At 38.2% G+C, this 24,985-nt stretch overlaps 1 protein-coding gene across 1 annotated transcript in view; it reads left to right on the forward strand.

Annotated features, from left to right (window-relative positions):
• Positions 1-24,985, forward strand: part of CNTNAP2 (contactin associated protein like 2) — a 2,079,227-nt gene that overhangs the window by 1,316,295 nt on the left and 737,947 nt on the right. Inside the window, exon 13 of the mRNA XM_029233017.1 lies at positions 8,593-8,712. Coding sequence (XP_029088850.1) covers positions 8,593-8,712 — 120 coding nt within the window. The remainder of the gene's footprint in view (positions 1-8,592; positions 8,713-24,985) is intronic.

Raw genomic sequence — 24,985 nt, forward strand, 5'->3', positions numbered from 1 at the left:
TGGAAAGATCATGGCATAATATCAGCATGCAGAATATCTGTTTTTAAACCTCCGCTCTCTCTAACCACCACTATTTGTGGTGTGTCAATTATGAGACAATAGTTCCTCAGGGAAATAATGCAGTTTACCCAGGGCATTCATTCAAGCTTAAAAAAAAAATCCAAAGAGACAGAGAACGTATCAGGTTAATATTCAGGTGTTAATGAGGACTTAGGTATTATAAAGCTTACATTGTGCTAATTAAAAATAATTGAACTGTCCTAGAATTAGGGAGATTTCACAGGGGAAGGTCTCAAGGCCACTGCGCCTCTTTGGATTTCCAGCTTGGCTGTGTACAAACCTCAGTATTACCTTAACAGGAATAATTAGATCCTGGGAAAACTAGTTTCTCCAAACAAATGCACTAGAGCCTAATTGAGATAAGAAAGTCAATTTCATCGTTTCCAATGAGAAATATCTCTTCCCAAAGGAGAAACTTATTTTTGAAAGACAGATTAAGATCAGAGGTGGCTTTGTGATTAAAAGGGGTCAGAATAAGGAGGACCCCAGTGACCATTCTGTTCTGAGTACCACCAACCCAAACATGCCCCAGGCCCCTTTCAAGGGCTGAGAACTACTATATTGTGGTTTTTTCCTGCTATATCCATGTTTTCCATTAAAGGGCTTCTTTATTGATTCAAGGTTAGAGTGTCCAGTAAACCAACCTCGCTTTTTAGCACTTTTGTCACCTGGTTTCTACAGCAAGTTTGTAGTAAGTACTGGGTCACCTCCAATATAAGAGAGCAGGAAAGCGAGGCCATTCATAAATTATCAATACTCAACGTGTCATGTTACAGCATTTTTTAGTAAATGAACCATAAAGTTATTTTATGCTTCTTTCCAATTTTATATCAAATCATTGTAAGTGAACTTTTCCCTTTCTGTGCAATCAGGAAAAGACTACGTATGATGTTCCAAAGGTAACCTTTATGTATGTGTTCATTTTTAACTTGGTTCATCCTTGGCCACTTCAAGCAATCCTTATGCTCTAGAAGGTGGTAACAGGAGGGATGTATACGACATGCTTAATTGCCTCTCTCAAAGCATGAAACATAGAAAGGGGCTAGGAGAGCCTTCCGCAGCTCAGCAGCATCATGAAGATCTAGAGAGCTGTTGCTTTGTACTATTCAGAGCACCCAGCATAAGACCTTGCACAGAGTGCACCAAAAGCAACTATTTTACCAGGAGGATATTCCTTCTTAATAGTGATGTTCAGGAACATGGTGGAGAGTCCTCCTCCACGTCACCTCTAGGAAAGCTGGAAGAGCTCAGAGGTGGAGGTGAGGAGAGGTGGGCCCAGTCAGCTGGCAACTGTATGTCTGTATTAGTTTCCTAGAGATACTGTAACAAAGTAACAAACAGTATGACTTAAGGGAAATTTATTGCCTCACGATTTTGAGGCTAGAAATCTGAAGTCAAGGTGTCTGCCTGGTTGGTCCTTCTGTGGGCTGTGAGGGAGAATCTGTTCCGTACTTTTCTCCTAGCTTCTGGTAGCCTCAGGCATCCTTTAGTTGTGGTTGGCAGTATCCCTGTTGTTTATATTGTCTTCCTATTGTAGGTGTCTGTCTCTGTGTCCAAATTTCCCCTTTTTATAAGGATACCAGTCCAGCTGGATTAGGGGCCACCCTAACGAGCTTATCTTAACTTAATCACCTTCAAATACCTTATTTCCAAATAAAGGTTAGAACTTCAACACCTATTAGGGGGATACATTTCAACCCATAGCAATGTCCTTCTTGAATCATCAATATTTATGTGAAAATTGAAGCCATGGCACAAATCACAGATATGTGCTTCCCTCTCTTTTCCCAGGGACTTGAATGTTTTAATCACATATGTGTGTATGATTAGCTTCCATGTCCCCTTGCAATAGTCTCCTAGTTGTTATTAACTTTCCTAACCTATTGTCCACACAGTTGCCAGGAGATACTTCTTAAACACAAAATTGATGATGTTACTACCTTATTTTAGCCTGTGGTTACAGAGTAAATACAAACACCTTAGCATGCTAGTTAAGGCCTTTATTGTCATAAATGGAAGATAATATTATACACTTAGGAGCTGTGAAAACAATTTTTAAAGGGGAAATCTTAATAGAGTTGATAACATAAAATATTGTACATCAAAAGCTACATATTCAAGGTAAGGCAAAAAACAAGGAAGACAAATATGATGGAACACAGGTTTTAGTTCTGATTTTATCACAGCCAACTGAAGTCAATGGAAAAATGCTGACGATAAAGAAATGGGCAAAAGGCGTAACTATATACCTCACAAAACAGTCTTAAAAACTCTCCAATGTATATGTGAAAATAAATTTTCCAATCAAAAAATACAAATCAAACAATAATAGAAGCTATTTTTTGGCCAAGTAAGAAACTATTCTTTTCTTTTTCTTTTGTTTTAAATCAGTCTAACCAGTGCTGGTAGAGATGCATTAACAGGCAAAGTTGTTATTACATTCTCAAGACTCTAAAAATTGACCGTCAGATTTAGAGCTTATTTCGTGGTGGCAGACAGTGAGGGGAGTAACAAGTCCCTGATAACGGCTAATAAAACCTGGCTATTAGGTATCCTGGATTCTGACTATTTACATTAACTTCTCATACCCTTGAAGGAGGTCTAGAAAAGAGGAGAGGGGCCTGGCATTCCAAAAGAATGAAATGCAAACTCCCCAAGTTTACTTCTGGAGCTAGGGAAACAGGAGGTTCTTTTTTTTTCTTCTTCTTCTTTTTTTTTTTTTTTTTTTGGTTACTTTTTCAGAATGAATACAAGGAGTATAGATGCTTTTTATATTTTTTTTTCTTTCTTTCTTTTTTTTTTGACCATGAGATATGTGGGCTCTTAGTTCCCCAGCCAGGGATTGAACACGCACCCTGTGCACTGGACGCACAGAGTCTTAACCACTGGACCACTAGGGAATTCCCCTATAAATTCCTTTTATAATCAGAAATTACCCCATTAAAAACAATAAAGATAACTCTGTCTCACATATCCTAACAAAAATTCCCTCACTTGTACTTAGCAATCTCTATCAATTTTTATTCTACTTTTTCCTTTCATGGTTCAAACTCCTACAACAGTGTGGTCAACATCCACCCCATTCCACCAACTAGTTCCTTTTCTTATAATGTGGTTTCTACAAATACCACCACCCTGAAATATTTAAAAAGTCACCCAAATCTGCTCACTAAATGTATTACCACTTCCCCTAGCTGATTTCCATTCCATTTTTCTGCAACAATTCAAAGTGTTGAGAGTTATCCTTTTCCTTGGGGGTAGCTCCTTGTTTTATACTCTGTCCTTACCCTAAATATTCCTTAAGTGATGCTTTATTTCCCAGCACATTAGGCCTGTTTCACGTCTTTGCTTTTAAACCCTTTGCTTTTCTCTCTGCCAATGAGTTGGCATCTTTCATTAATCAACAACACTGGGAGTACATTAGGTGCTTAATAATAGTTGTTCTTTAACTAGAGCAATCATATTATTTATATACAGTTGCGATAAGCAGAATAATCCTCTCCCCACCAAACGTGTCTGTATCCTAAGCCATGGAACCTGTGAATATATTGCTTTATATGGCAAAAGAGACTATGATTAAGTTAAGGACCTTCTCGTGAAGAGACTATCCCAGATTATCTGGGTGAGCCTGATGCAATCAGAGCTCCTTAAAATACGGAGAGGTGACAAGGCAAGCAGAGAATCAGAGCGGAGCGTGGGAGAGATTCCACCAGCCACACCTGGCTTCAAAGATGAAGAAATAGGAAAATGAGGCAAGGAATACAGGTGGATTCTGGAAGCTGGAAAAGGCAAGAAAGTGGATTTCCCCCTAGAGCTTTCAGAAGGAGCACAGCCCTGCCCACACTTCGAATTTAGCTTAGTGAAACCCACTTCGAACATCTGACCTCTAGAACTGTGAGGTAATAAATTTGTTTCAACCTGCTAAGTATTTGGTTATTTGTTACAGCAGCCCAATAAAACTAATACAATAGTACTTTGTCATTTTCCATTTTCCAATATGATGTCACACAGACAACATTCAATATTTAATGAAAATTAATAAGATACTTAGGATTTGTCACTTTCTGGCTTTTTACATGCTATGGAATTCAGTCTGATGTGTTTATTCATAATATTTCTGAATATCTGAGATTTATTTAAGAATATGTAGAATAATATGAGACCTTTTATTTGGGACTAGGAGTTGCAACGGAGAAAAATTACTTTTCCAGTAAATCAATGGACTTGATGAGTCTATTTATTTTGCCATCAGCCCAATTGCCTTTCTGTTCTCCAGCAGTCTACTAGAAAAGCTCGATTATTGACAATGGCACAGATCCTTCTCTTTCTTCAGTGGCTGCTGGCTTAGCCTCTTCTGCCCTGTCAACTCCCTGGGGCTTGATATGCACAAATTGTGCAGCCCAGCTAGGACTCCACTGGGTACAGAGTTAACTGGCTGAGGCATGCAGGCTAAATACTTCAGTTAGCTCCTTCTGTGCATTAAAATTTCCACACGGTCAGTGCTTTTTAGTTTACAAAGTGTGTGATTTCATTTAATCTTCACAATAACTTGGTGGAGGAGGTATTATTGCCTTCATTTTACAGTTGAGAAAACTGAAAGTTAAGGGGAGTTTACAGGTAGTAAATGACAGAAAGGAGATTTGAACAAAAATCTCTTAATTCCTAATTCAGTTATAAAACGAATGCAATTTTACTATGTACAGCTGTTCTTGCTATTTTACCTCAGTGCCTTTACTCCAGACATGTATTTTGCAAGTGTATTTTTAATGATAACATAACTTATGCATGTTATAAAGTAATGTGGAAAACACAGAGAAGTATGAAGTTTTAAATCATCCTTAATCTTACTACTCAAAGATGACCACAGTTACTGTTTGAGTGTATTCCTTTCCAAATAATTTTCTGTGCATTCATCCAAGTATATTTCTTTCGACATGTATTTTTATTTAGAGTTTTGTATCCCATTCCATTTTTATTATTCTGAGTGAAGTGAGGTGGCATTCTAGCCTTGTGTTATTGGATTGGCCAGAAAGTTCATTTGGTTAGTCAGTGTGTTTCTCCATAAAGTTCTTCGTGAAAATGAAAAATGTGTCTTTTATTTTTACTTAAAACAGAACAAAATTTTTGGCCAACCCAATGTTTACAATTGTACTGTATTGCCTTTCAGTGACCTATTTTTCCTGTTTATACTAAAATATAAATAAAGAATTAGTCCACCCTTCTTGAGTTAACTTTTTTTTTCAAGACTAGAGCCATGCTTCTCAACATGTAGTCAGGACCAGCAGCATCAGCATCACTTGGGAGCTTGTTAGAACTGCAGATTCTCTACTGAGTCAGAGTCTTCGGGGTGAGACCCAGGAATCCCTGTCTTAACAAGCTCTCCAGGTGATTTTTCACACATGATAAAGTTTGGACTAAAGTTTTGGTTTTCCATTTGTGTTGATGAGGCAAAAGCAGCTAATAAACCCGTTATAGGTTAAAGACAAGCAGAATAATTGTCACACTTTGAAGAAAAAGAAAGAGCTTCTTGCTTACACAGATTTCCCTCATCCACATGCTTTCAACTCTACTTTTAATCAATTACTTGGGTTAAAGTCCACAGACCTCTTTAAAATGCTTATATGCTTACTTAGAAATGCAGTAGTTACCTATACTTACTGTCATCCAGTTGTGCTTCCATTTGCATATACTCCTAGTGAGCCAGCTAATCATTTATCAAAATCAGAACAGGATGAAGGGTAGGCACATTTTAAGTTTCATTCTGACAGCTTTTCTTAAACATCTACCATGCTAGATCAATATAGAGTAGAAAAGAAAAATACGTTTTCTACACCCTGCCCTCACGACAATTCACAATCTTGTTAGGAAATAAAATTTCCCTATATGGTTTAATTAACAGTGGTCAATCAAGTCCTAAATTGACTAGTATTACAGTATGTGAGACGAGCAGTGTATGCCCTGGACTATACAGAAAGCTGGACATATTTATTAGGGAAGGTCTCCTTAAGAAAGGAGGAATGTCAGTGGTGCCTAAATAATAATTATTATATTAATGATAAACAGTCCACCTATTAACTACTATACCTGTGATACCTATTCCCCAGACAAGGCTGAATGAGATTAGGTATCTTTGTCAATGTTATATAAATAGTACTTTGTGGAGTCAGAATTTAAACTCAGATCTGTTTGACAGGAGCCCTGTTCCTTACCACTTCTGCCTTCCTAGTTAGCTCTCACTGAGAAGTTTTACAGATTGAGAGAGAGCCTGTAGAAAACCACAAGTAGAGGAGGCAACCCCAGAAAGGGTGAGCATGAGTTAAACAAGTTCCTGTGTCAGATTCGCCTGAGCAGAGAGCAAGGTTGATACTGGCGAGTTGCTAAAACCAAAAGAGATCTGTAAGGATTATGGAAGGTCTTGCATGCTTAGATGGTGATCTGGGATATACAATCAGAGATGTTGAAGAGCCATTACATATTTTTTAAACATAATGAAAGTAATGTTTTAGGATATTGCATAAAAAAGCATAATTGGGTGGGAAGTGAAGAGATATTTGGGTAAAACAATCAATTAACAGGTTGATTGTTGTAAATCAGATACCAGATGGAAGGAAGGTGACTGGGGTGCTGGCAGTGGGGAAAGAGAATGATTATTAAATGATTATTAAATATTAGAAAACAAGGGTGAAAGTTTTTAATGGTAGATCAGCTGAAGAGACAATTGGAAAACCTAAGAATTTGAACCTGACGTTCTGGGTGATTTTGAACTGTACACAAAAATTGTAATAATCTGAAGAAGGATTGTCAAAAATTAATAAGGCAGTTGGTTTTTTTCAGAGACTGAGTTTAAGTCATTCTTTCTTGCTTCCTAACTACATCCACCCACCTAGTCTCCATGTTCTGTTGATCTATAGGCCTATTGCTGTAGCAATTACAACCAACATGCTCTCATTACTCACTTCTCTAAGAGCTATTGTTTTGCTACAAGGAACTTTCTTTCTAAAACCTACGTCAAATTATGGCATCTTTCTGCTGAAAGTTTAAAAATATTTCTTCTGTGTTTTATTGCATTATTTTATTTGGTATGGCATTCAGAATTAAAGCGACCATAGTTTATTATCCAAATAAGACAACTGGGAGATTGAAAGTGGCGTATTAATAATTACACTCAGACAAAAGGTGTATGGGCTGTGCTTAACTTTCTAGCCACATCCTCTTCTGACAGCACTTCCTGCGTGAGCAGTGCACGAGTACTGAGTGAACAGTCCCTACTCCAAAGGTCCCCAATCTGTGTTGTTCACAGCTGTGCTTGTGTTGCCTCATCTGCTGCTCACATCATATGGGCTCGATAACTATTTGCGGAAGGAAGGAAGTGGGAAGCAAGCCTTGAGTAAATCAAAGAGTTTATGAACTGTTTTAGTCTAGTGTGTTGTGTTGGTTGAAATGAAATAGAATTTAAGGTCTAGCACCCTTGGGAAGAGGAAACCATGGAAAGCCAAAGGGAAGCACAGAGAACATGGGAGAGGAAAGTAGAAAAGGGAAGTCCCAGAATCAGACCTCCTACTTCATAGCTTAGCAAAGGACAGATGCTAGGAGTATTGAATTCAAGGGCACTTTACCAAAAGACTCTGCTTATCAGATAGATAGATTTTTTACCAGAAATAGTTCTTAGTTTTGTAAAGAGGTCTGTCAAATTCATCATATATGTCAACGCAGAGCTATTAAAAAGAAGTTTTCACAATAGTGTTTTAGAAGTTCCAGCTATAAAGGAGGTATGTAAATGTCCATTTTGCACTTCTGAAAACAGGTGCAGTCTCTATGAGAAAAGAAAATGTGTTAGGAGAATGGGAACAAAAAGGAAAATGATGAAAAAGAACCTACAATCTAATTACATAAATGTCAGTTTTCTACAAAAACTAGATTTGATGTAATTAAAGCACACCTGTAACAAATAAAATGAAACAGACATATCTTTCCATTTTCCTGAAATAAAGGAAGATTAGAAATCACGTGGTATTTGTGGGAGATTTATACTAAATATGCAAAAAAAAAAGTTCCCCTGTGTGTGTGTGCATGAGAGAGAGAGAGAGAGAGAGAGAGAGAGAGAGAGAGAGAGAGATTTTCTCTGATCTCTTAGCTGATAGCCCAATAGGGCAGCCAATATTCATGGCCTTTCAGTAAAGTCCCTTACAGTAAGGGGATGATATCTATAAATAAGTATAAATTAAATAGTTTTCAATGATCGTGAGCACCTGTGAAACAAACATTACATTTGTTTAACAATGTATTGATTGTTTTAGACCTTTCCCCAACTAAAGCCATAGCAGGAACTTACTATCTTTGTTTGTTAGGTCAGAACCAATGCTTATAGACTAAAAATCAGATTATGAGTTTAAATGTAGAGAAAAGAGTGCTCTTTCTAACAAGAGGATACTCTCCTAAACAGTGGTTTGATAGCATTTGATCTGTTACTGGGGCATTTATCTGGAGAGACATTTTTTGGGTGCTGTGCTCACGTAGGATGTTTCGTTCCAGCCATCTATGAGCCTTCCTGTGAAGCCTACAAACACCTAGGCCAGACATCAAATTACTACTGGATAGATCCTGATGGCAGTGGACCTCTGGGGCCTCTGAAAGTTTATTGCAACATGACAGGTAACTATGCCATATTTATGTTTCATGAAGATTGCTTTTCTGTCTGTTGAAAATAAATAGCACCACTAAAGTTTGCTTCTTCTGTGCTGTATTCTTATCATAATGTGTAATAAGCTAAATATTGCTGGCTTTGTTAGGCTAAATGGTGAAATATATTTCAATGCTAGGTTTTCAAAAAAAGTCTACCTTCTGATTTGAACGGTTAATAATTAGTGTTTAAAAAAGTCAGCATGTAGAGGAAAAACTAGAAAGTAAAATTGCAAGGTTGAAGTCTACAGAAAGAACTAGCCCATGAAGCATCCTCCACAAGAACCTAGACTGGGGAAGGTTAGTATCACCTCTTAAACCATCCACACTGCCCACGTGAAAGGAAGCTCAGAGGTCACGCCAAACCTTCCTCTGCTTGATGGTTATACAAGGAGCTGTTCTGGGTACTGAAAGCCCATTCTGGCACTAGCAAAACTTACCTGCCACTTTCATGTAATTTTTCTGGGGAAGAGAGCCTAGTTTTTCTTCACTTCCATATTAAATTTCAGGGCTATGAAATGAGACTGTGGGTTCCCACAGTCCTATGTAAGATGTACAGATCTGTAAGATAAGAGCACACCTTCCATCAGACACTTGGTAGCATCTTGCCCTCCAAAAATCTGGAGAAGTGTGTGGGGCGAGCACTGTTGACTAGCTCCGGAGAGGATCAGCATTTGACATGGACTCCGGAGGCATTTGATGATAAGGGTAATGGTTACATGATGCTAGTGCTGGTGATTGCTGCATGGATGGTTTACCATGTGTCGGGTACCACGATAGCTGCTTTATTCAGATAACCTGGGTTTATATTCTGGCTCTGTTAATCACCAGATACATAATCTTGGGCAACTTATTAACTGTATTAATTTCAATAAGCCTCGGTATGTTTTTCTTTGAAATTGATTAATAATAATATCTACCTCATAGCATTATTTTATGAATGAAATAAGGTAATCTACATGTGGTTCTTAGCATATTGTCTGACACATAATAAACTTTCAGAAAATGTTGCCAGGAGTTAGGTATAATTATTTTTTAAAGAAGTTAGAGAGTTAAATAACTCGCTTATATTATTCAGGCATAATTCAAATTCCAATGTGTTTGAGGCCAATGGTTCTTAAATCCAGCTATGCCTCAGAAACACTTATGGAGTTTTGTCTTCCCATACAAACCTGTTGGCTCCATCTCAGGAGACTGACTCAGTAGGTGTGAAGTGCAAATAGGATTGTGCGCCTAGAACTAAGAGCCCTAAACAGTGCTGTAGACAAGCAGACCCCTGTGGAGAACTCGGCAACATCAGGAAGACAGACATGGCACAAAACGGAAGGGAGAATGATGAGGTGTGGAAGGTGGGTAGAGAAAATGGTAAAGTGAGAGCTACTGTCCCCAAATTTCCCCCCATGTCAAGACTCTAAGCGTGCCCCAGAGAAATAATTCACTTACCAGAAAGCTTGACCTAAGAGTTCATTGATGGTTGGACTTGTCAGTGCACTCAGGTACTTTCTTCTTTACCTTCATTCTAATCTTACTTCAACTAAAGTAGAATCCATGAGAGCTAGACTTAATCCAAAAGACTCTTGATGTTGATTTCTCAAAACTGTTGTCAGCTATTAACCTTAAGGGAAATCAGGGCATCCTGAATGGGCTTGGACAATTAAGAAGTTACTTTAGTTACTTTCCTATGTGCCTTTTCAGAAAAGAACTAGAAAATTAAACAAAACCATAATGTATACAATCCCCATATGAAGAACACACAAAATGGAAGAGGGTTTTTTCCCTTTTTTGGGGGGGAGAGATCACTTTTCTGTGAATTGAAGGCCTAATGTGGAAACACAGATCTCCTCTTCATCAATGCCTCCTTTAAAGAGTATGACTATAGTTTGACCTAATACTCTAGATTCAGTCTAAGTGGTGAAAAGAACAGCATGATTTCTGCAGCTAGAAGATTTTTTTTCTATCGTCAAGATAGTTATGAGCACCAGTGTTTCAGGGACCCTGGAAGGCCATCAGGTACTCTTTGGCCTTTTGCAACCCATTAACCCTTCCTTCATCTGGAAAGAGCATGAACTTGACCCATTAGGAAAACATGGCACCACAGAGCTTGGCTTGGGCTGTTGCTTTTCCAAGAGATACATGTTGAAGAAGAGGAGGGAGTGACAGCATGAGGTAGTCTATGAATCTTGAGATATCACTCTATGGTCATGAGAAATTGTATATGCACCTTAATTCACAACGTTTGTATTAAGGAATAGAGCTGTCTCACTTCTTAGTGACCCAAATGTAATTGAGTGTTTATCACTGTTGAAGACATCACATATTTTTAAAATGGGAGCAAGATATCCTCTCTGGGGAAGAAGCAATGTCTTGGCAGTGATCAGTCTCTTTTTCCTTCTTCTTACTAAGATGAGGGAGAGTTTTTCACTTGTACAGACATAGTAAACATATGAGTCTTGATTTTGGTTTCTCGACACTGGAGAAACTTTACTGGCAGGTAATATCTGATGTAAATTTGGGTAGAAATGAAAAATCACTCTGTTGGAAATCACTTCTGATTTATAATTATTCTTTGGAATGCTAAACTTTAAATTCACTTACTAATTAAAATATAAAACAAAATGAAAACAATTAATTTAGGGCCTGGCAAGAAGAAGGTAGTCTCCTCTGACATTTAGAAAAGAAGTTCCTCCAAATAATCATTACAGCATCACTGCTTGCTAATATCTCCAAGGTTTATGTTTGTTTAACATTATCAAATAAGTAAGTTGTTCCTCATCTTATCCTTATTACATTTTCCGTTGAATCACAGGGAAGACTTGAAGTTTGTCCCTGCTAGAGTATTTTACTGTTGGATTCAGTCCAAACTGTCAGCATATATCTCTTGGCATCTCAGATACTGTTAAATTCTCAATTTCTCCTTCCCAATGCCTCTTGCAAATCATTATTCTTTCCATTCCTCAAACCACCATCCTGATTCAGACCCTCAATTGTTGGGTTTAGGTTATTCTAGTAATGGCCCAACTGGCCCCTGTTGGTTTAAAACCTTGGGAGTTCCCCAAGTGAAATCTGAAACTGGACCCCGTACGTGGAAGGCAAGGAGAGACTGAGAAGGAGGCAGACCCTCTAGATTGGTAGGTGAAGGTTTAATAAGCAAGGGAACTTTACTTACAAGGCTTGTCTTGGGAGACACAATAGGAGTAGATTTCTGCACCCAACCCACAGGATCTTAAAAGTTCATATCGAGGCCTTGACAGGTTCAGTGACATATTCAGTCCAGATGGTCTCAACACCTACCTCTCGCAAGGATTTACTCCCTGAAAGGGCTGCTTACCTGGGAATAGTAGGTGGGATGTACATTCCAAGGACAGGGGAGGGGTGAGGAGCCTCCGGTTGCCAGGGTTCTGCTTAAGGGTCAGCTGGCAGTCACATTCTCTCCATGACCTCCTCCAACAGTCCCTTCAACTCCGATATTTTCCTACTGCCCCTGCCTCCATGCCACCTGTCAGCAGGCTGCTAGATGAATGCTCCTAACACACCACTGTGATCATATGACCACTGTGCTCCATCCCAACTACTGAATAATGGGAAAGGGCCTCAACTTAGCATTCAACTTCCTTCACATTTAATACAAACTTTCTAGCACTGTCTTTTTTCTACCCTGTTTCCTTATGGCCGTCCCATGCTCCAATCAGAGTAGAGTTTTCATCATTCCCTAAATTCAGTTTGGCTTGTTTTACACTAAATTTCATGACAGTCTCCCCGTGTACAATATTCTCTCCTGAAACTCTCTATAAAATACTTATCTCTCAAGAGTTTTCTTGAATCCTAAACTCCTCCATGAAGCTCTTCCTCATCTTCAATATACCCTTCACCACCAAATGACCATTGTAGACTTTTATTGATCAAAACCTTTCCTCTTTTATTTTTAATTTTTGTTTTATATTGGGGTATAGTTGATTAACAACGTTGTGTTAGTTTCAGGTGTACAGCAAAGTGACTCAGTTATACATATACTTGTATTGATATCTATTCTTTTTCAAATTCTTTTCCCATTTGGGCTATTACAGAATATTGAGTAGAGTTCCCTGTGTTATACAGTAGGTCCTTGTTGGTTATCTATTTTAAATATAGCAATGTGTACGTGTCAATCCCAAACTCCCAATCTATTCCTCCCCCCCACCCTTCCACCCTGGTAGCCATAAGTTCATTCTCTAAGCCTGTGAGTCTGTTTCTGTTTTGTAAATAAGTTCATTTGTATCATTTTTAAAAATTATGCATATAAGTGATATCATATGGTATTTGTCTTTCTCTGTCTGACTTACTTAGGATGACCATCTCCAGGTCCATCCATGTTGTTGCAAATGGCATTACTTCATTCTTTTTAATGACTGAGTAATATTCCATTGTATATATATACCACATCTTCTTTATCCATTCATCTGTCGATGGACATTTAGGTTGCTTCCATGTCTTGGCTAGTGTAAACAATGCTGCAGTGAATACTGGGATGCATTTATCCTTTCGAACCATGTTTTTCTCTGGATATATGCCTAAGAATGCGATTGCTGGATCATGTGACAACTCCATTTTTAGTTTTTTGAGGAACCTCCATACTGTTCTCGATATTGGCTGCACCAGTTTACATTCCCACCAACAATGTAGGAGGGCACCCTATTCTCCACACCCTCTGCAGCATTTGTTATTTATAGATTTTTCAATGATGGCCATTCTGACCAGTGTGAGGTGGTCTCTGTATTATTTCTTACACTGCATGTAAAATTTACATTATCTAAAAGAAAATTTTTAATTAAAAATGTAATGTACACACACACACACACACACACACACACACAAAAACCCCAAAATGTGAATTTCTTCATAGACTTTGTGAAAAGAAAAAAGAACAGAATATTTAAGCATCCCTCTAGGATCCTTTTTCTAGGTTTTTTCATTTCTATATTCACTGTGTGCCAGGAACGGTGCCATGTGAGAACAAATGGATATAATAAATGTCTTCATGGTATTCACAACCAACAATAAAAACAAGCACTAAAAAAGTAAACAAGTAATTTTTCTGTAGAGAAAAATAATGGAATTGTGAGGATTGGTTTATTTTGGATAGAGGATTTTTTTAAAAACCTCCCTAGGAAGCAACATTTTAGCCAAAATCTAGCATATGAAAAGAGACAAGGCACTCAAAAAGGTGAGGAAGGGGAATGAGCCCTGAAAAATTATACCCCAAAGAGTGAAAGAGATCATTTCCTTCCAAGGAACTGAAACCCCAGTGGCTGAAGCATAATGAGCCTATAGGGGGGCCCAAAATAAAGTGGGGAGATGGGCAGGGGCCAGGTGGTGGTGCAGGAAAAAAATCTGGTTTTTACTTTTTCAATTATATTTCAGTGTAGTGGGTGGGAATCTATGGAAAGTTTTTAAACAGGAGAATGAGAGGGTCTCAATTAAAACTACCACTTGGGAGTACTATGAGTGACAGACTGAAAGCACTGGGACCAGTTCTGAGGCTGTTGTAAAAGTCCAGGGAAGAAAAGAAGCTCCTTTGGACTAGAGTGGTGATAGTTTAAGTGATGAATAAGAGATGAATTTCAGATGTACTTTGAAGGAAGCATTGTCAGGATTGGTGACAGATGGGAGAAGGATGGTTAAAGACAGTTGTGAAGAATAACTCCTGGGGCTTCCCTGGTGGCACAGTGGTTAAGAATCTGCCTGCCAATGCAGGGGACACCGGTTCAAGCCCTGGTCCAGGAACATCCCACATGCCATGGAGCAACTAAGCCCATGCGCCACAACTACTGAGCATGTGCTCTAGAGCCTGTGAGCCACAACTACTGAGCTCACGTGCCACAGCTACTGCAGCCTGCGTGCCTAGAGCCTGTGCTCCACAACAAGAGAAGCCACCGCAATGAGAAGCCCACGCACCGCAACAAAGAGTAACCCCCACTCGCCACAGCTAGAGAAAGCCCGCATGCAGCAGTGAAGACCCAACACAGCCAAAAATAAATAACTAAACAATAAAATAAATTTTAAAAAATATATATTAAAAAGAGCAAAATATTTAACAACAACAAAAAGAATAACTCCTGAATATATGGATTAAATAACTGGATGAATTACAGTGCCATATGGCAGATGTGGGAAATTAAGGAAAGAACAGATTTAGAGGAATTTCAAGAATTCAGTTTTGACCTATTTAAGTATGAAGTGCTATATGCCATCTCAATTGAGATGCAAATTTTTCAGTTGGACAAGCCCCAAAAGGATGTATGGGTTAGAGACATAAATGTCCTAATTGTTAGCATATGAATATATGAGAAATGATAATATCACTTAGGGGATGATGTAAACAGGGAAAAGGCATCTGCAAAATGAGCTCCTAGGAAATCAGTAGATAGGTCAGATTTCTAGTGATGAAATAGTCTGTATGTAGGAGAATGTATAAGTAAGTGGAAGAAAAGTGTCTAAGAGAATTTTAGGGACAAATGGGTCATCCTTATGGATGTCGAATTGACTGCTTGGGTCGTAAAGAATGAGAAAAAGACTGGGAGGATGGAGAGTGATTTTGAATCAATGCAAATGTATATAATGAATGAGCAGGACCCAGTGGGGCCTTCCTGGGTTCAGACTCCCCCCACCCTCCATGCCCCCCACCTCTTATTTGTAAAAAAAGCTTTACCCTCCTACTCCTTCACCGAGTTCCAAAGAGCAAACTTAATCAGAGAAGTGAGAAAATGAGAAGGTGCAGAAACAAAGGAAAATAGTCAAGCAAGACAAAATAATAATAGTTTAGCCATGAAACAAAGTCAAAAACATTTAGTTCTTCCTCAAGGGCTATGGATAATATCCTGAGCCATATCCTTGAGTTATTTTGCAGATACTAACCCCCCCGCCCTCACCAGATGGAAGAACTTAACTACATGCTGACCACCAGTATGTAGACCCCAGACAGGTTGGAACCAAAAGGTTGATCATTGAGATTCCTGAAACATCACCCTGTTACCTCACCGTCAACCAATCAGAGAATTGTGCAGGAGCTGATCAGGCACCCTACAACTCACACCCGTAATGTTGCCTTTCACAACTGTTACCTGAAAGCCATTGAGAAGTTCAGGTATGTTGAACATGAGCTGCCCATACTCCTTTCTTGGTGCTTTCCAATAAACTCTGTACTTCCCTTCACTACAACCTAGTGTCAGTAGAGTGGCTTTGCTACACGTTCAGTGAGTGGACCCAAGTTTGGTTCAATAACAAAAATAAATCAACTTGTAACATGCTTTATATGGGATGCAAAGCAGTTGAAACGTGGCAAGCAATTGATGATACTGTATTTTTAAAGCATGGCTTTGGCAGCTGGGAATAGGGTTTTCCAAAGGAGACCCATACATGAGACAGGGAAACAAGTCAGAAAGCCTCTGTTGTAATACAGGAGTTAAAGTTGAGATTCAAGGTGGTGGCTGACAGGTAAAGGAGAGGATTGATTTGATGGATATTTAGAAAGTTGAGTTGACCAGACTGTGGCTGGTGATTGGAGTTGAAAATGATTCCCAAGTTTCTGCCTTGAGTAGCCCCATGTGAGGGAGTACAGAAGAGCAGGGACAGATCAGAAAAAGGTGGGCCTCTATGTTGTCTTCAGTGTCTGTAATTCAGCCTCTTGGAGCTGTGCTGTGGGCAGATACTATACAGATTCCCTGAAGACTTTAAACACAATTAATCTCTGTCTCAGTTTCCTTATAAATAGAGTAGGAATTGGAATGAGTTGATCTCTACACTGCCTTCTATTCTTAAAAAAAAAAAATTCTGTTATTGCCATGGAACATGAAAGAAAAATATCACTATTCAAATAATCAAGAAGCAAAATCCTCTTGTCTCAAACAAGCTTGAATTTACTCATTTCTTGGCTATGTTTGACATAAATTGGCACTGTTCATTTTTTATCAAAAAGCGGTTCTTCTACTATGCAATTCTCCTTTTGACTGTCTGCAGTTCAGTGCTTCATCACTTGGAAATTAGGGGGTGCCCTAAATGACAGCATCTCAAGTGCTCAGTTGACATTGAGGAGAGCATATATTCATTGAATCTTTTGTAGGAGAATTCATCATTCTGTGCAAGTCAAAGCCTGGTTTCCTTTTTTAGATCTTAGGGCACATTATAAAATGTGGTCATTGTTCTCCTCACCTTCCTTCTCAATTGTTATCACCTCTCTGAAAATTTGGTATCATAAATATAATTTTAATGCATATATACTGTCATATATTTCTAATATTGACCTCTTTCTTTTGTACATTTTTCTCACATTTCAGTTTATTTCTATTTCCTTAAGATGCTTACCAACATCTTCTAGAAACATTGAACTTTTATATTTAAAGCTTCATTTAGTTCTCTCTGCCCAGTGATAATAACAATAGTAAATAAAGCTAGATCCAGCTATTATCCTTGGAAAATGACTGCTTATCCCTAAATCAAAAACAATCTTTTCCTTAATATTCTATCCTCGAATTCATCTTTATAACTCTCTTTGCATTCATATTTAATTTTTAAAAATTTAAGTAAACATCTGTGCTATACGGTGTGAAGTTTAAAGTCCAAATAAGGAACACCTCCTGCATTCTTCCTAGCACAACTTTTGTAGTTTTATCAAAAAGCCATCAAGCTTGTTTACATAATTTGTGCTTTATAAAGCCCTGGGATTTAGCTGATCAAATTCTATTATTCTCTATAATGGTAAAAGCTGTTCATGTCTTTTTAATCTAATATTTATAGAGAGCTTGTTACTCAAGTTCTTAAGCACTTGCACTCAGTAATATTTTATTTATCGTTATGCCTCTCAGGAGTTTCGGTAGCACAGTGGGGGGTGGGGGTGGAAATGGGCTGCTGGGGTGGATGCTTGAGCTCTAATGGAATCATGAACCTGTCCCTAGTCCTGCTGCCATCACCTCCCGCCTGCCCCCCAGCAAAGCAAAGCAGTTCCTTCTTCGTCATATTCATTTTCTTAGCAGCTTTCAATAGCACCAATTTATTATCTCACAGTTTCCATGGGTCAGGACTCTGGCAGAGGTTAGCTGGGTCGACTGCTCAGGGTCCCACGGGCTGAAATGAGGGATCAGCAGGGCTGTGATCTCATCTGAGGCTTGAGATCCTCTTCCATGTTTGTTCAGGTTGTCGATGGAATTCAATTCCTTGAGGTTTTAAGAGTGAGGGTCCCATTTTCTTGTTGGCTGTTGGCTGTGGATTGCCCCCAGCTCCTAGAGGATGTTCCCAAGGTCCCAGATATGCGTCCTTCTCATGGCGTGGCAGTAGGAGGATCTCTGACCTCTAGACTCTCTCTCAAGAGCTCACCTGATTAGGCCATGCCTAATATCCACCCAGTATAACTACCTGTTTGATTAACTCAAGTCAAGTGGGGACCTTACTGACACCTGCAGAATCTCTTCACCTTTGCCGTATAGAGCAACCTAATCGCAGGAGTGATATCCCATCGTATATACCTGTCCCACCCACATTCAAGGAGTGGGATCAGGGGGTGTACACTAGGGGTCGGGAATACTGGGGTAATACTTTTCATTCTTCTTACCACACTTGCCTCTGTGTCTCTGTATACTATTCATAATTCCAGCTGCATATAGCCTTACCTTTTGAGTAACAGTGCCACATTTAGTTTGTAAAAAATTAAGCTTTATTATTTATTATTTGTCTTATGGTTTTTAACATATTGTTCAAAATAGGAAAATTTGAAAATATAGATAAGCAAAAATAAAAATTGCTTACCAGCTAGAGATAACAATTACTAACGTGTTAGGAAATGTGATAAAAATTTTGTATTTTATGCTTGTAGCTATATATATAGTATTGAGGGCAAACTAAATGCCAGGCACTGTTCTAAGCAGATCACACACATTAACTCCTCTAATAATTCACAACAACCCCACGGGGTATGTAATATTACTCTTATTCCAATTTTTGGGTGAAGAAAGTAAAGCTCACAGAAATCAAGTCCTAACTGACACATCTAGTGGGTTATAGAGATTGACTCTTAGACAGGCTTGAGTGATCCAGAGGCCAGCATTCATAGTGTGTCTGTGCACATGTGTGCACACACATGCCTATATGTGTGTGAGTGCACCTGTGTGTGTTATTCATCCGAATGGCCATATGTGTGCATACAAATGGTACTCCTCACTTTGGATTCTGTAGTCTTATTTTAAATATGATTTCTGAGATGAGCATCTCTTATTTATATGTTTTCATTATCATCAAAACTTCCTTACACAACTCTAATTTATTATCTGTGGTTTGGACAGCACTTTTGCCATAAATTATTTACTTCTTAGTTGCTCCACTGATGCCTTGGGTTTTTTTTTTTTATCAGAGAACACATTTTAAATGAAATCAGTTTATAAACCACTAAGCAATTGTTATCAATTTTAGGTCTTAATTCAGCTATAGGCATTTTCTCGAATACCAATTTCTGAGAGCTTTTATAGGATAATGTGTATTTCTTGTGTACCTAGGTTAAGTATCCCTTAGGGTTTGAGCCAGACTTGAAGGATAATTTAAATTCTTTTCCCAATATCTAGTTACTTTTTCAGTGTAAAATCTTAAACTGAACCTAGCAAAATCTGGTTTGAGAAGGTAACAAGATTGAATGGAATTGTATTAGGTATCATTGGTAATATTTAATATGATTGTGGCACCTCATTCTCTTTTTGCAAGGAAACCAGATAGAAATGAGGACACACAGCTCTCCTCTTCTCTGTGAGAGCTTATTAACATTCACAGGCCAGGCACCGCTATGCTTCTACCCCTTTGTGTTGCTGTGTGTCATACACTCTCTCTCTCATGTGTTCACATTCTAAAGTGTAAGCCTCAAAACGCTGGCTTCTTCCATTTTCTTCCCCCCCACTCATTTGTATTTTTTCTCATCAAAGGCATTCGCCCTCCTCTTTCTTTCTCCTAACCTAGTTTGCCTCCTCTGTCATTAACCCGCACGTAGAATAGCTCTTCTCTGTCTTCTTTCACATCATCTCCTCTTTGTCGACTTCTCACAAGCTGTCTTTGTTATAAACCTTTGTAATCACTTAGCAACCCCCGCTTCACGCGCTCAGCTGTTTCAGTTCCTCACAATCAGTATAAATCTTTGAATTCAATTCTGTTCATACAGTTCCAATTGAAAATCTAGGAGCCAACTCGCTGATCGAACACAGCCTGAAAGGAGAGCTCTTCTCTGTAACTGATTACCCACCACCCAAGACTCCCTTTCAGATTCACACTCTTATTCCTCAGATGACTTCTACCTGCCAGGCTTTCTTTTAAATCTCTTCATTGTGTGTCAGTCACAGTGATAGGTTAATATGACAAAAAGTTCTCGGGTGGTTTTCGAACTTTAAGTCAAGAAAGGGAGAGGAAAGCTGTAAGAGGTCTGGTGAGGCCCATGCAGCAGACAGAACCAAGCAAGGGAAGGCAGGACCCCAAGTAAAACCAAGATGGCCTTAGATCTAGAACAGGCAGCTCCATCACATATGGAGCCTCCAAAATGGTACCCCAGATGCAAATACACCCACCTTCAAACATTTTTACACACCTGCCTAAACAATATTTTAAACACACTGCCCTTTTGGTGCTTTAAAAAGCACTGCCTCTGTTGTGCAATTTCCCTGCTCAAAAACTCCGCAGTGGGAGAGGCCACAACAGTGAGAGGCCCGTGTACCAAAAAAAGAACCACAAAAAAACAACAAACAAACAAACAAAAAACCCTGAGAATGGCTTCACATTGTCTATGGTTAGGGACTGTTGTTTGGTTTCCTCTGTCATTTGGGGTCTGAAACTCTTTGTCTAGTCCATAAAAATCAGCTTGTGCAACAGGCAGGTGGGAAAAAAACCCAAAAAACAAACAAAACCTTGGGAAATCCAGTTAAATCAGCACAAAGTACAAGAACAACCTCACACTTATTCACTAGGAATTCCTCCCTTCTGGCTAAACTTAAAGCCACTGTGCCTGAGCTTCTATCTTTCCAAACCCTAGGTTTTTCAGTTTGCTGGGTCACCTTTCATTTCTTCTGAGTAAGTCAATTTCCATTCCAGAAGATTCCTGGCAATTTTAGCAGGAGAATCTCATATAGCAGCAAATCTCTCTTTTTATCTTTTCTCTTGGTCTAACTGATGCAACCAAGAAAGTTCAGTAATAGACTGTACCAATACAACATGTTCTCTAAACTGGCAAATATTGGAGTCCTATTTCTGGGACAGACTTAAAGTAGAAGCCAAGCTCATCAATGCCCAGCGCAAGTGAGTGCCGTATGACAGCATTTGTCTCATTTATGACGAGTGAGAAAATAACTTTGAATAAAAGTATACCTGTGGATGAATTTTTCAAAAATCTCTTCGTTGTATTTATGTACAGAGGAGGTCAGTAGGGCTGACCTCCCCTCACATAATCATTAATCTCATATCCTGTTTCTACTCACATTTTTGAACAAAATCATCATTAAAAAGTGAGACTATTCAGGAACTTGCTAGATCCTCATCATTATCATCATTACTGTTATTTTTCCTTTCTTGATTTATGTACATATATTCTATTTTCTTTTCATTGGAACCATATTTGCCCCTTCTGCTTCTAAGCTTACTTGGTGTATCTCCAGGTTTCAGGGCTAAGACAAGGCAGCATGCTTTTGAGAGGTTACCTGATACCCTAGAGCTGATCCAGGCAGCAGGACAGGCACATGAGAATAGGAAGTTTATTAATAAGCGCACTGTTGTGGCGAGTACAGAGTAGAATCCGACATATTCTGTTCTCAGTATTTAAAAGACTGTAAAATGATAGTGGACATTTTGCCAGTGTTTCCTCTTGCTCCAATCCAAACTGCTTGCTCTCTATATCTGGGGCATCCCATCATCATGAAATCTCCCTTCACCACACCAGTGTTTATTCACCCTACAATTTCCTCATTGCCCCCTATGTTGGAACTCATGCTTCCTATTTCCCGTGTCTTCTTCATTTTAATTCACTCCCTCATTTGGGTGTAGCACATTCTCTGATAGTTTCTTGATCCTTCTCACTAGAAATTATAAGAACACTCTTTTACTCCCCAATGTTCTGAAATTTCACACCATGCCTTAGAATAGGTCTGTTTTCATCTGTTTGGTAGGTGCTCACTTTCACACTGGCTACTCCTCAGATTTCTTTTTATTTTTCTATTCGTGATTTTGTCTCTTCTGATTTCTCTGTTTTCTCCTTCCTCCTAGAATAACTTTTCATCCTGGTTTTAAATCAAAGAGCTCTTTTTTGTTCTTCAAAAGTTCCATTTTAATAACATACTATTATTACTTCATATATGCAAAATCTTTTCTTGTCTCTCAAGGATAATAACATTTTTTCCCTTTCCCTCAGTTTCTGAGTTCCTTTATTCTGTTCATTTTACTCATTTTTTTGTCCTTTAAGCTCCTCAGCTTCCCTCAGATTCCTAATAATTATTAGCTATGTGTTTATTATTAAGAATGAGAGGGTCTTGGATTTCCCTGGTGGTACAGTGGTTAAGACTCCACAGTTCCACTGCAGGGGAGACAAGTTTGATCCCTGGTTGGGGAATCTGCATGCTATGCAGTGGGGAAAAAAATACCAAAAAAAAAAAAAAGTGAGAGGGCCTTGTTGACCTTGAACTTCACTCTTGGTTAGAGTGGCCATATGTCCTGTATGCCCAGTATAGTCCCATTTTACTTCTTTTGCCCACATATAATTTTAAACAGCTCTCCCTTTTACTCTCAGTAGTGTCCTGGTTTGAATATGTCTATATATTTATCATATATATTTATGAATGTACATGGATACATAAATATATTTCTAGCTTTAGTGGACTTTGAGGCGGGAGAAGTTAGATGCCAGTGTTTACTCAACATCCTAACCAGGAAGTCTGTTATTCATTTTTAATCCCCTGGTTTAATACCATAGAACCAATCGTTTTTCAAAACATGTATTTTTAAAATTCATTAAAATGTTCAAATTTTCATATCAATTAATATTTCTCTTTTCGTTTAAAGGTTGTCATCATTCTTAAAGTGTTTATTGCTGACTCTCTATAAGGTAATATGATAGATGCTTTCATCTGTAGTAGTATTCCATGTATTCCTCCCTTTGTATTGTATTTGTAATACAATACAAAATTAGTATTCCAATTTTGAAGACATGTGAACTGAGACACAAACAGGTTTTAAAATTTTCCAAACAGCTAATGAGTGTTTAAACATCTTATCATCCATGGGTGCATCTATAACAGAATTTACAAAAATCTGTTTACATAAAGAATGAGGTTTAAATTAGAACAGCAATTAGAGAGTGAGAGGCTTCCATATCTTTTAGTGGCATAAATTTATCACTTTTTCCTTTTTAATAGATTGAAACATTCTATAAACCCTTGGTTCTTATAACTAAAATAATATAAATTGTTATTACTATTATTATTTAAAGTTTTTCTTCCCCTATTCCTAATTTCTGATTAACTAGAATCTAGGCTGTGAGCTAGGATGTCTATCTTGTTCGCTCCTAAATCCAGCAGTGTCTGGTATATAGTTGGCACTAATAAATGCACTGTTCCAAACAGACCTGTGCTACACTGGCTTTTTAGTAGATATAAGTAGTCACCATTAGTTAGAGATAGATGAGTAGATCTGAGTAACTTCTCCATCAGTCTCAGTACTGTATAAGAAACGTGTGTGATACAAAAGTCTGCCTCGCCTACAATTAGAAGGCAAATGTTTATTAGCAATAGGCTCAAAAGTTGCCTATACAACCTGTTCTGTCAATTTGAAAGTCCAAGCTCTCTGTCCCTTTAGTTTTTCCAACTACTCCTTGTGTGGATGCTTCTCCTATAGCAAATATGAAAACATTCTAGAAGCAGGATTGAGTTTACTTTATAAGTGGGATCAGGCAACCAGAATCCTCTAATTCAATGGATGAAAAAGAACCTAGCCATAAATCACCTATGAAAAGCAAAAGGTAAAGGGCTCCCTATATTTCTTTATCCTTTTGTTGCAAGAGTCAGGGGGAATCTTTAAATATTTTAGCCGGTTTAGGTGAACATCAGTAATCTCACCAGTAAAAACCCATCCCCCAAATTGTAACTAAAATTAAATTAATTTATGCTAATTAACAAAACATGAGGTCTTGAGTGGTGACAAATGCAATGTGTGCACTTGTATCCACTTCTGAAATCTTGTTTTTTCTTGCAATGCTAGCCAACAACCCACAGACTGTGTGTTTTTGCTTAGAGCAATCCTGTGCCAACTCTTGGGTATAAAATAACTAATACACATGTAATTATATCAGACTGTCCTTGTGGTTGTATTTTAAAGGTAAGCTACAGACCACAAAACATATGAATTGAATAACTATCCAGGTTGCCTACCAAGTATTTGTGAAAGGAAGTTTGTCAACATAAGTTGTAAATTTGGAAAACATTTGCAAAAGATGGTTACTTTAACATTGTTAGTATGTTGGTTAATTGCTGAAAAGCACAGCATCATGTCCTAGTAATAGTTATCATCAGTGATGTTCCTGTGTCTACTAATCATACTCCTGGATCACTCCTGCTGGTTATTAACTGCAGTTCCAGGCCAATGTGGACACCATTTTCCTTTACATTTTGTTTTTGTTCCTTTCTTCTTTCTGGTGTCCGTATTTTCACAGCCTTCTCCCAAAGTTCTCCCTTGGATAGGAGAAAAGAGATCTGATATGACGTTAACATATTACTGTAATATGTTACCTCTCCCAGTGGTATTTCCATTTCAAAGAGAATAGCAAGAGGAATCAAAATATGAAGAAGATATTTTCAAACAGAGCATTTTCAAATGCTAAGTCATTTCTGCCTATGTATACAGAAAACAATAGCCCAAGTGATTTTTAAAGGCCTTCCCATGTGAAGTTTTTGTTTGTTTGAGAGCTGGCAAGCCCTATTTCTATTACTAATTACTCTTATTTTTACTTCAACAACTACTTTATACCAGGTTGTTTTTTCCTAGTTATCTCATTCCATAGACAAACACTAGAGGAAGATGAGAGCAGAGAAAAAAATCAAATTAAATATTACATGGAAACAAAATATAAAGGAACACATTATGCAATAGAATATTTACTCTGGGAAGAAAATCATCTATTATCGATCATATTTCCACCACCTCTACTCTCTCCGAGTTCTGTCTTCCCTTTGAAAATTCTAGATTCTATTTACTGAAAGATTCAGTATCC

This window comes from Monodon monoceros, unplaced genomic scaffold (assembly GCF_005190385.1).
Source record: "Monodon monoceros isolate NGI ecotype Baffin Bay Population unplaced genomic scaffold, NGI_Narwhal_1 Super_Scaffold_2, whole genome shotgun sequence".
Lineage (NCBI taxonomy): Eukaryota > Metazoa > Chordata > Mammalia > Artiodactyla > Monodontidae > Monodon > Monodon monoceros.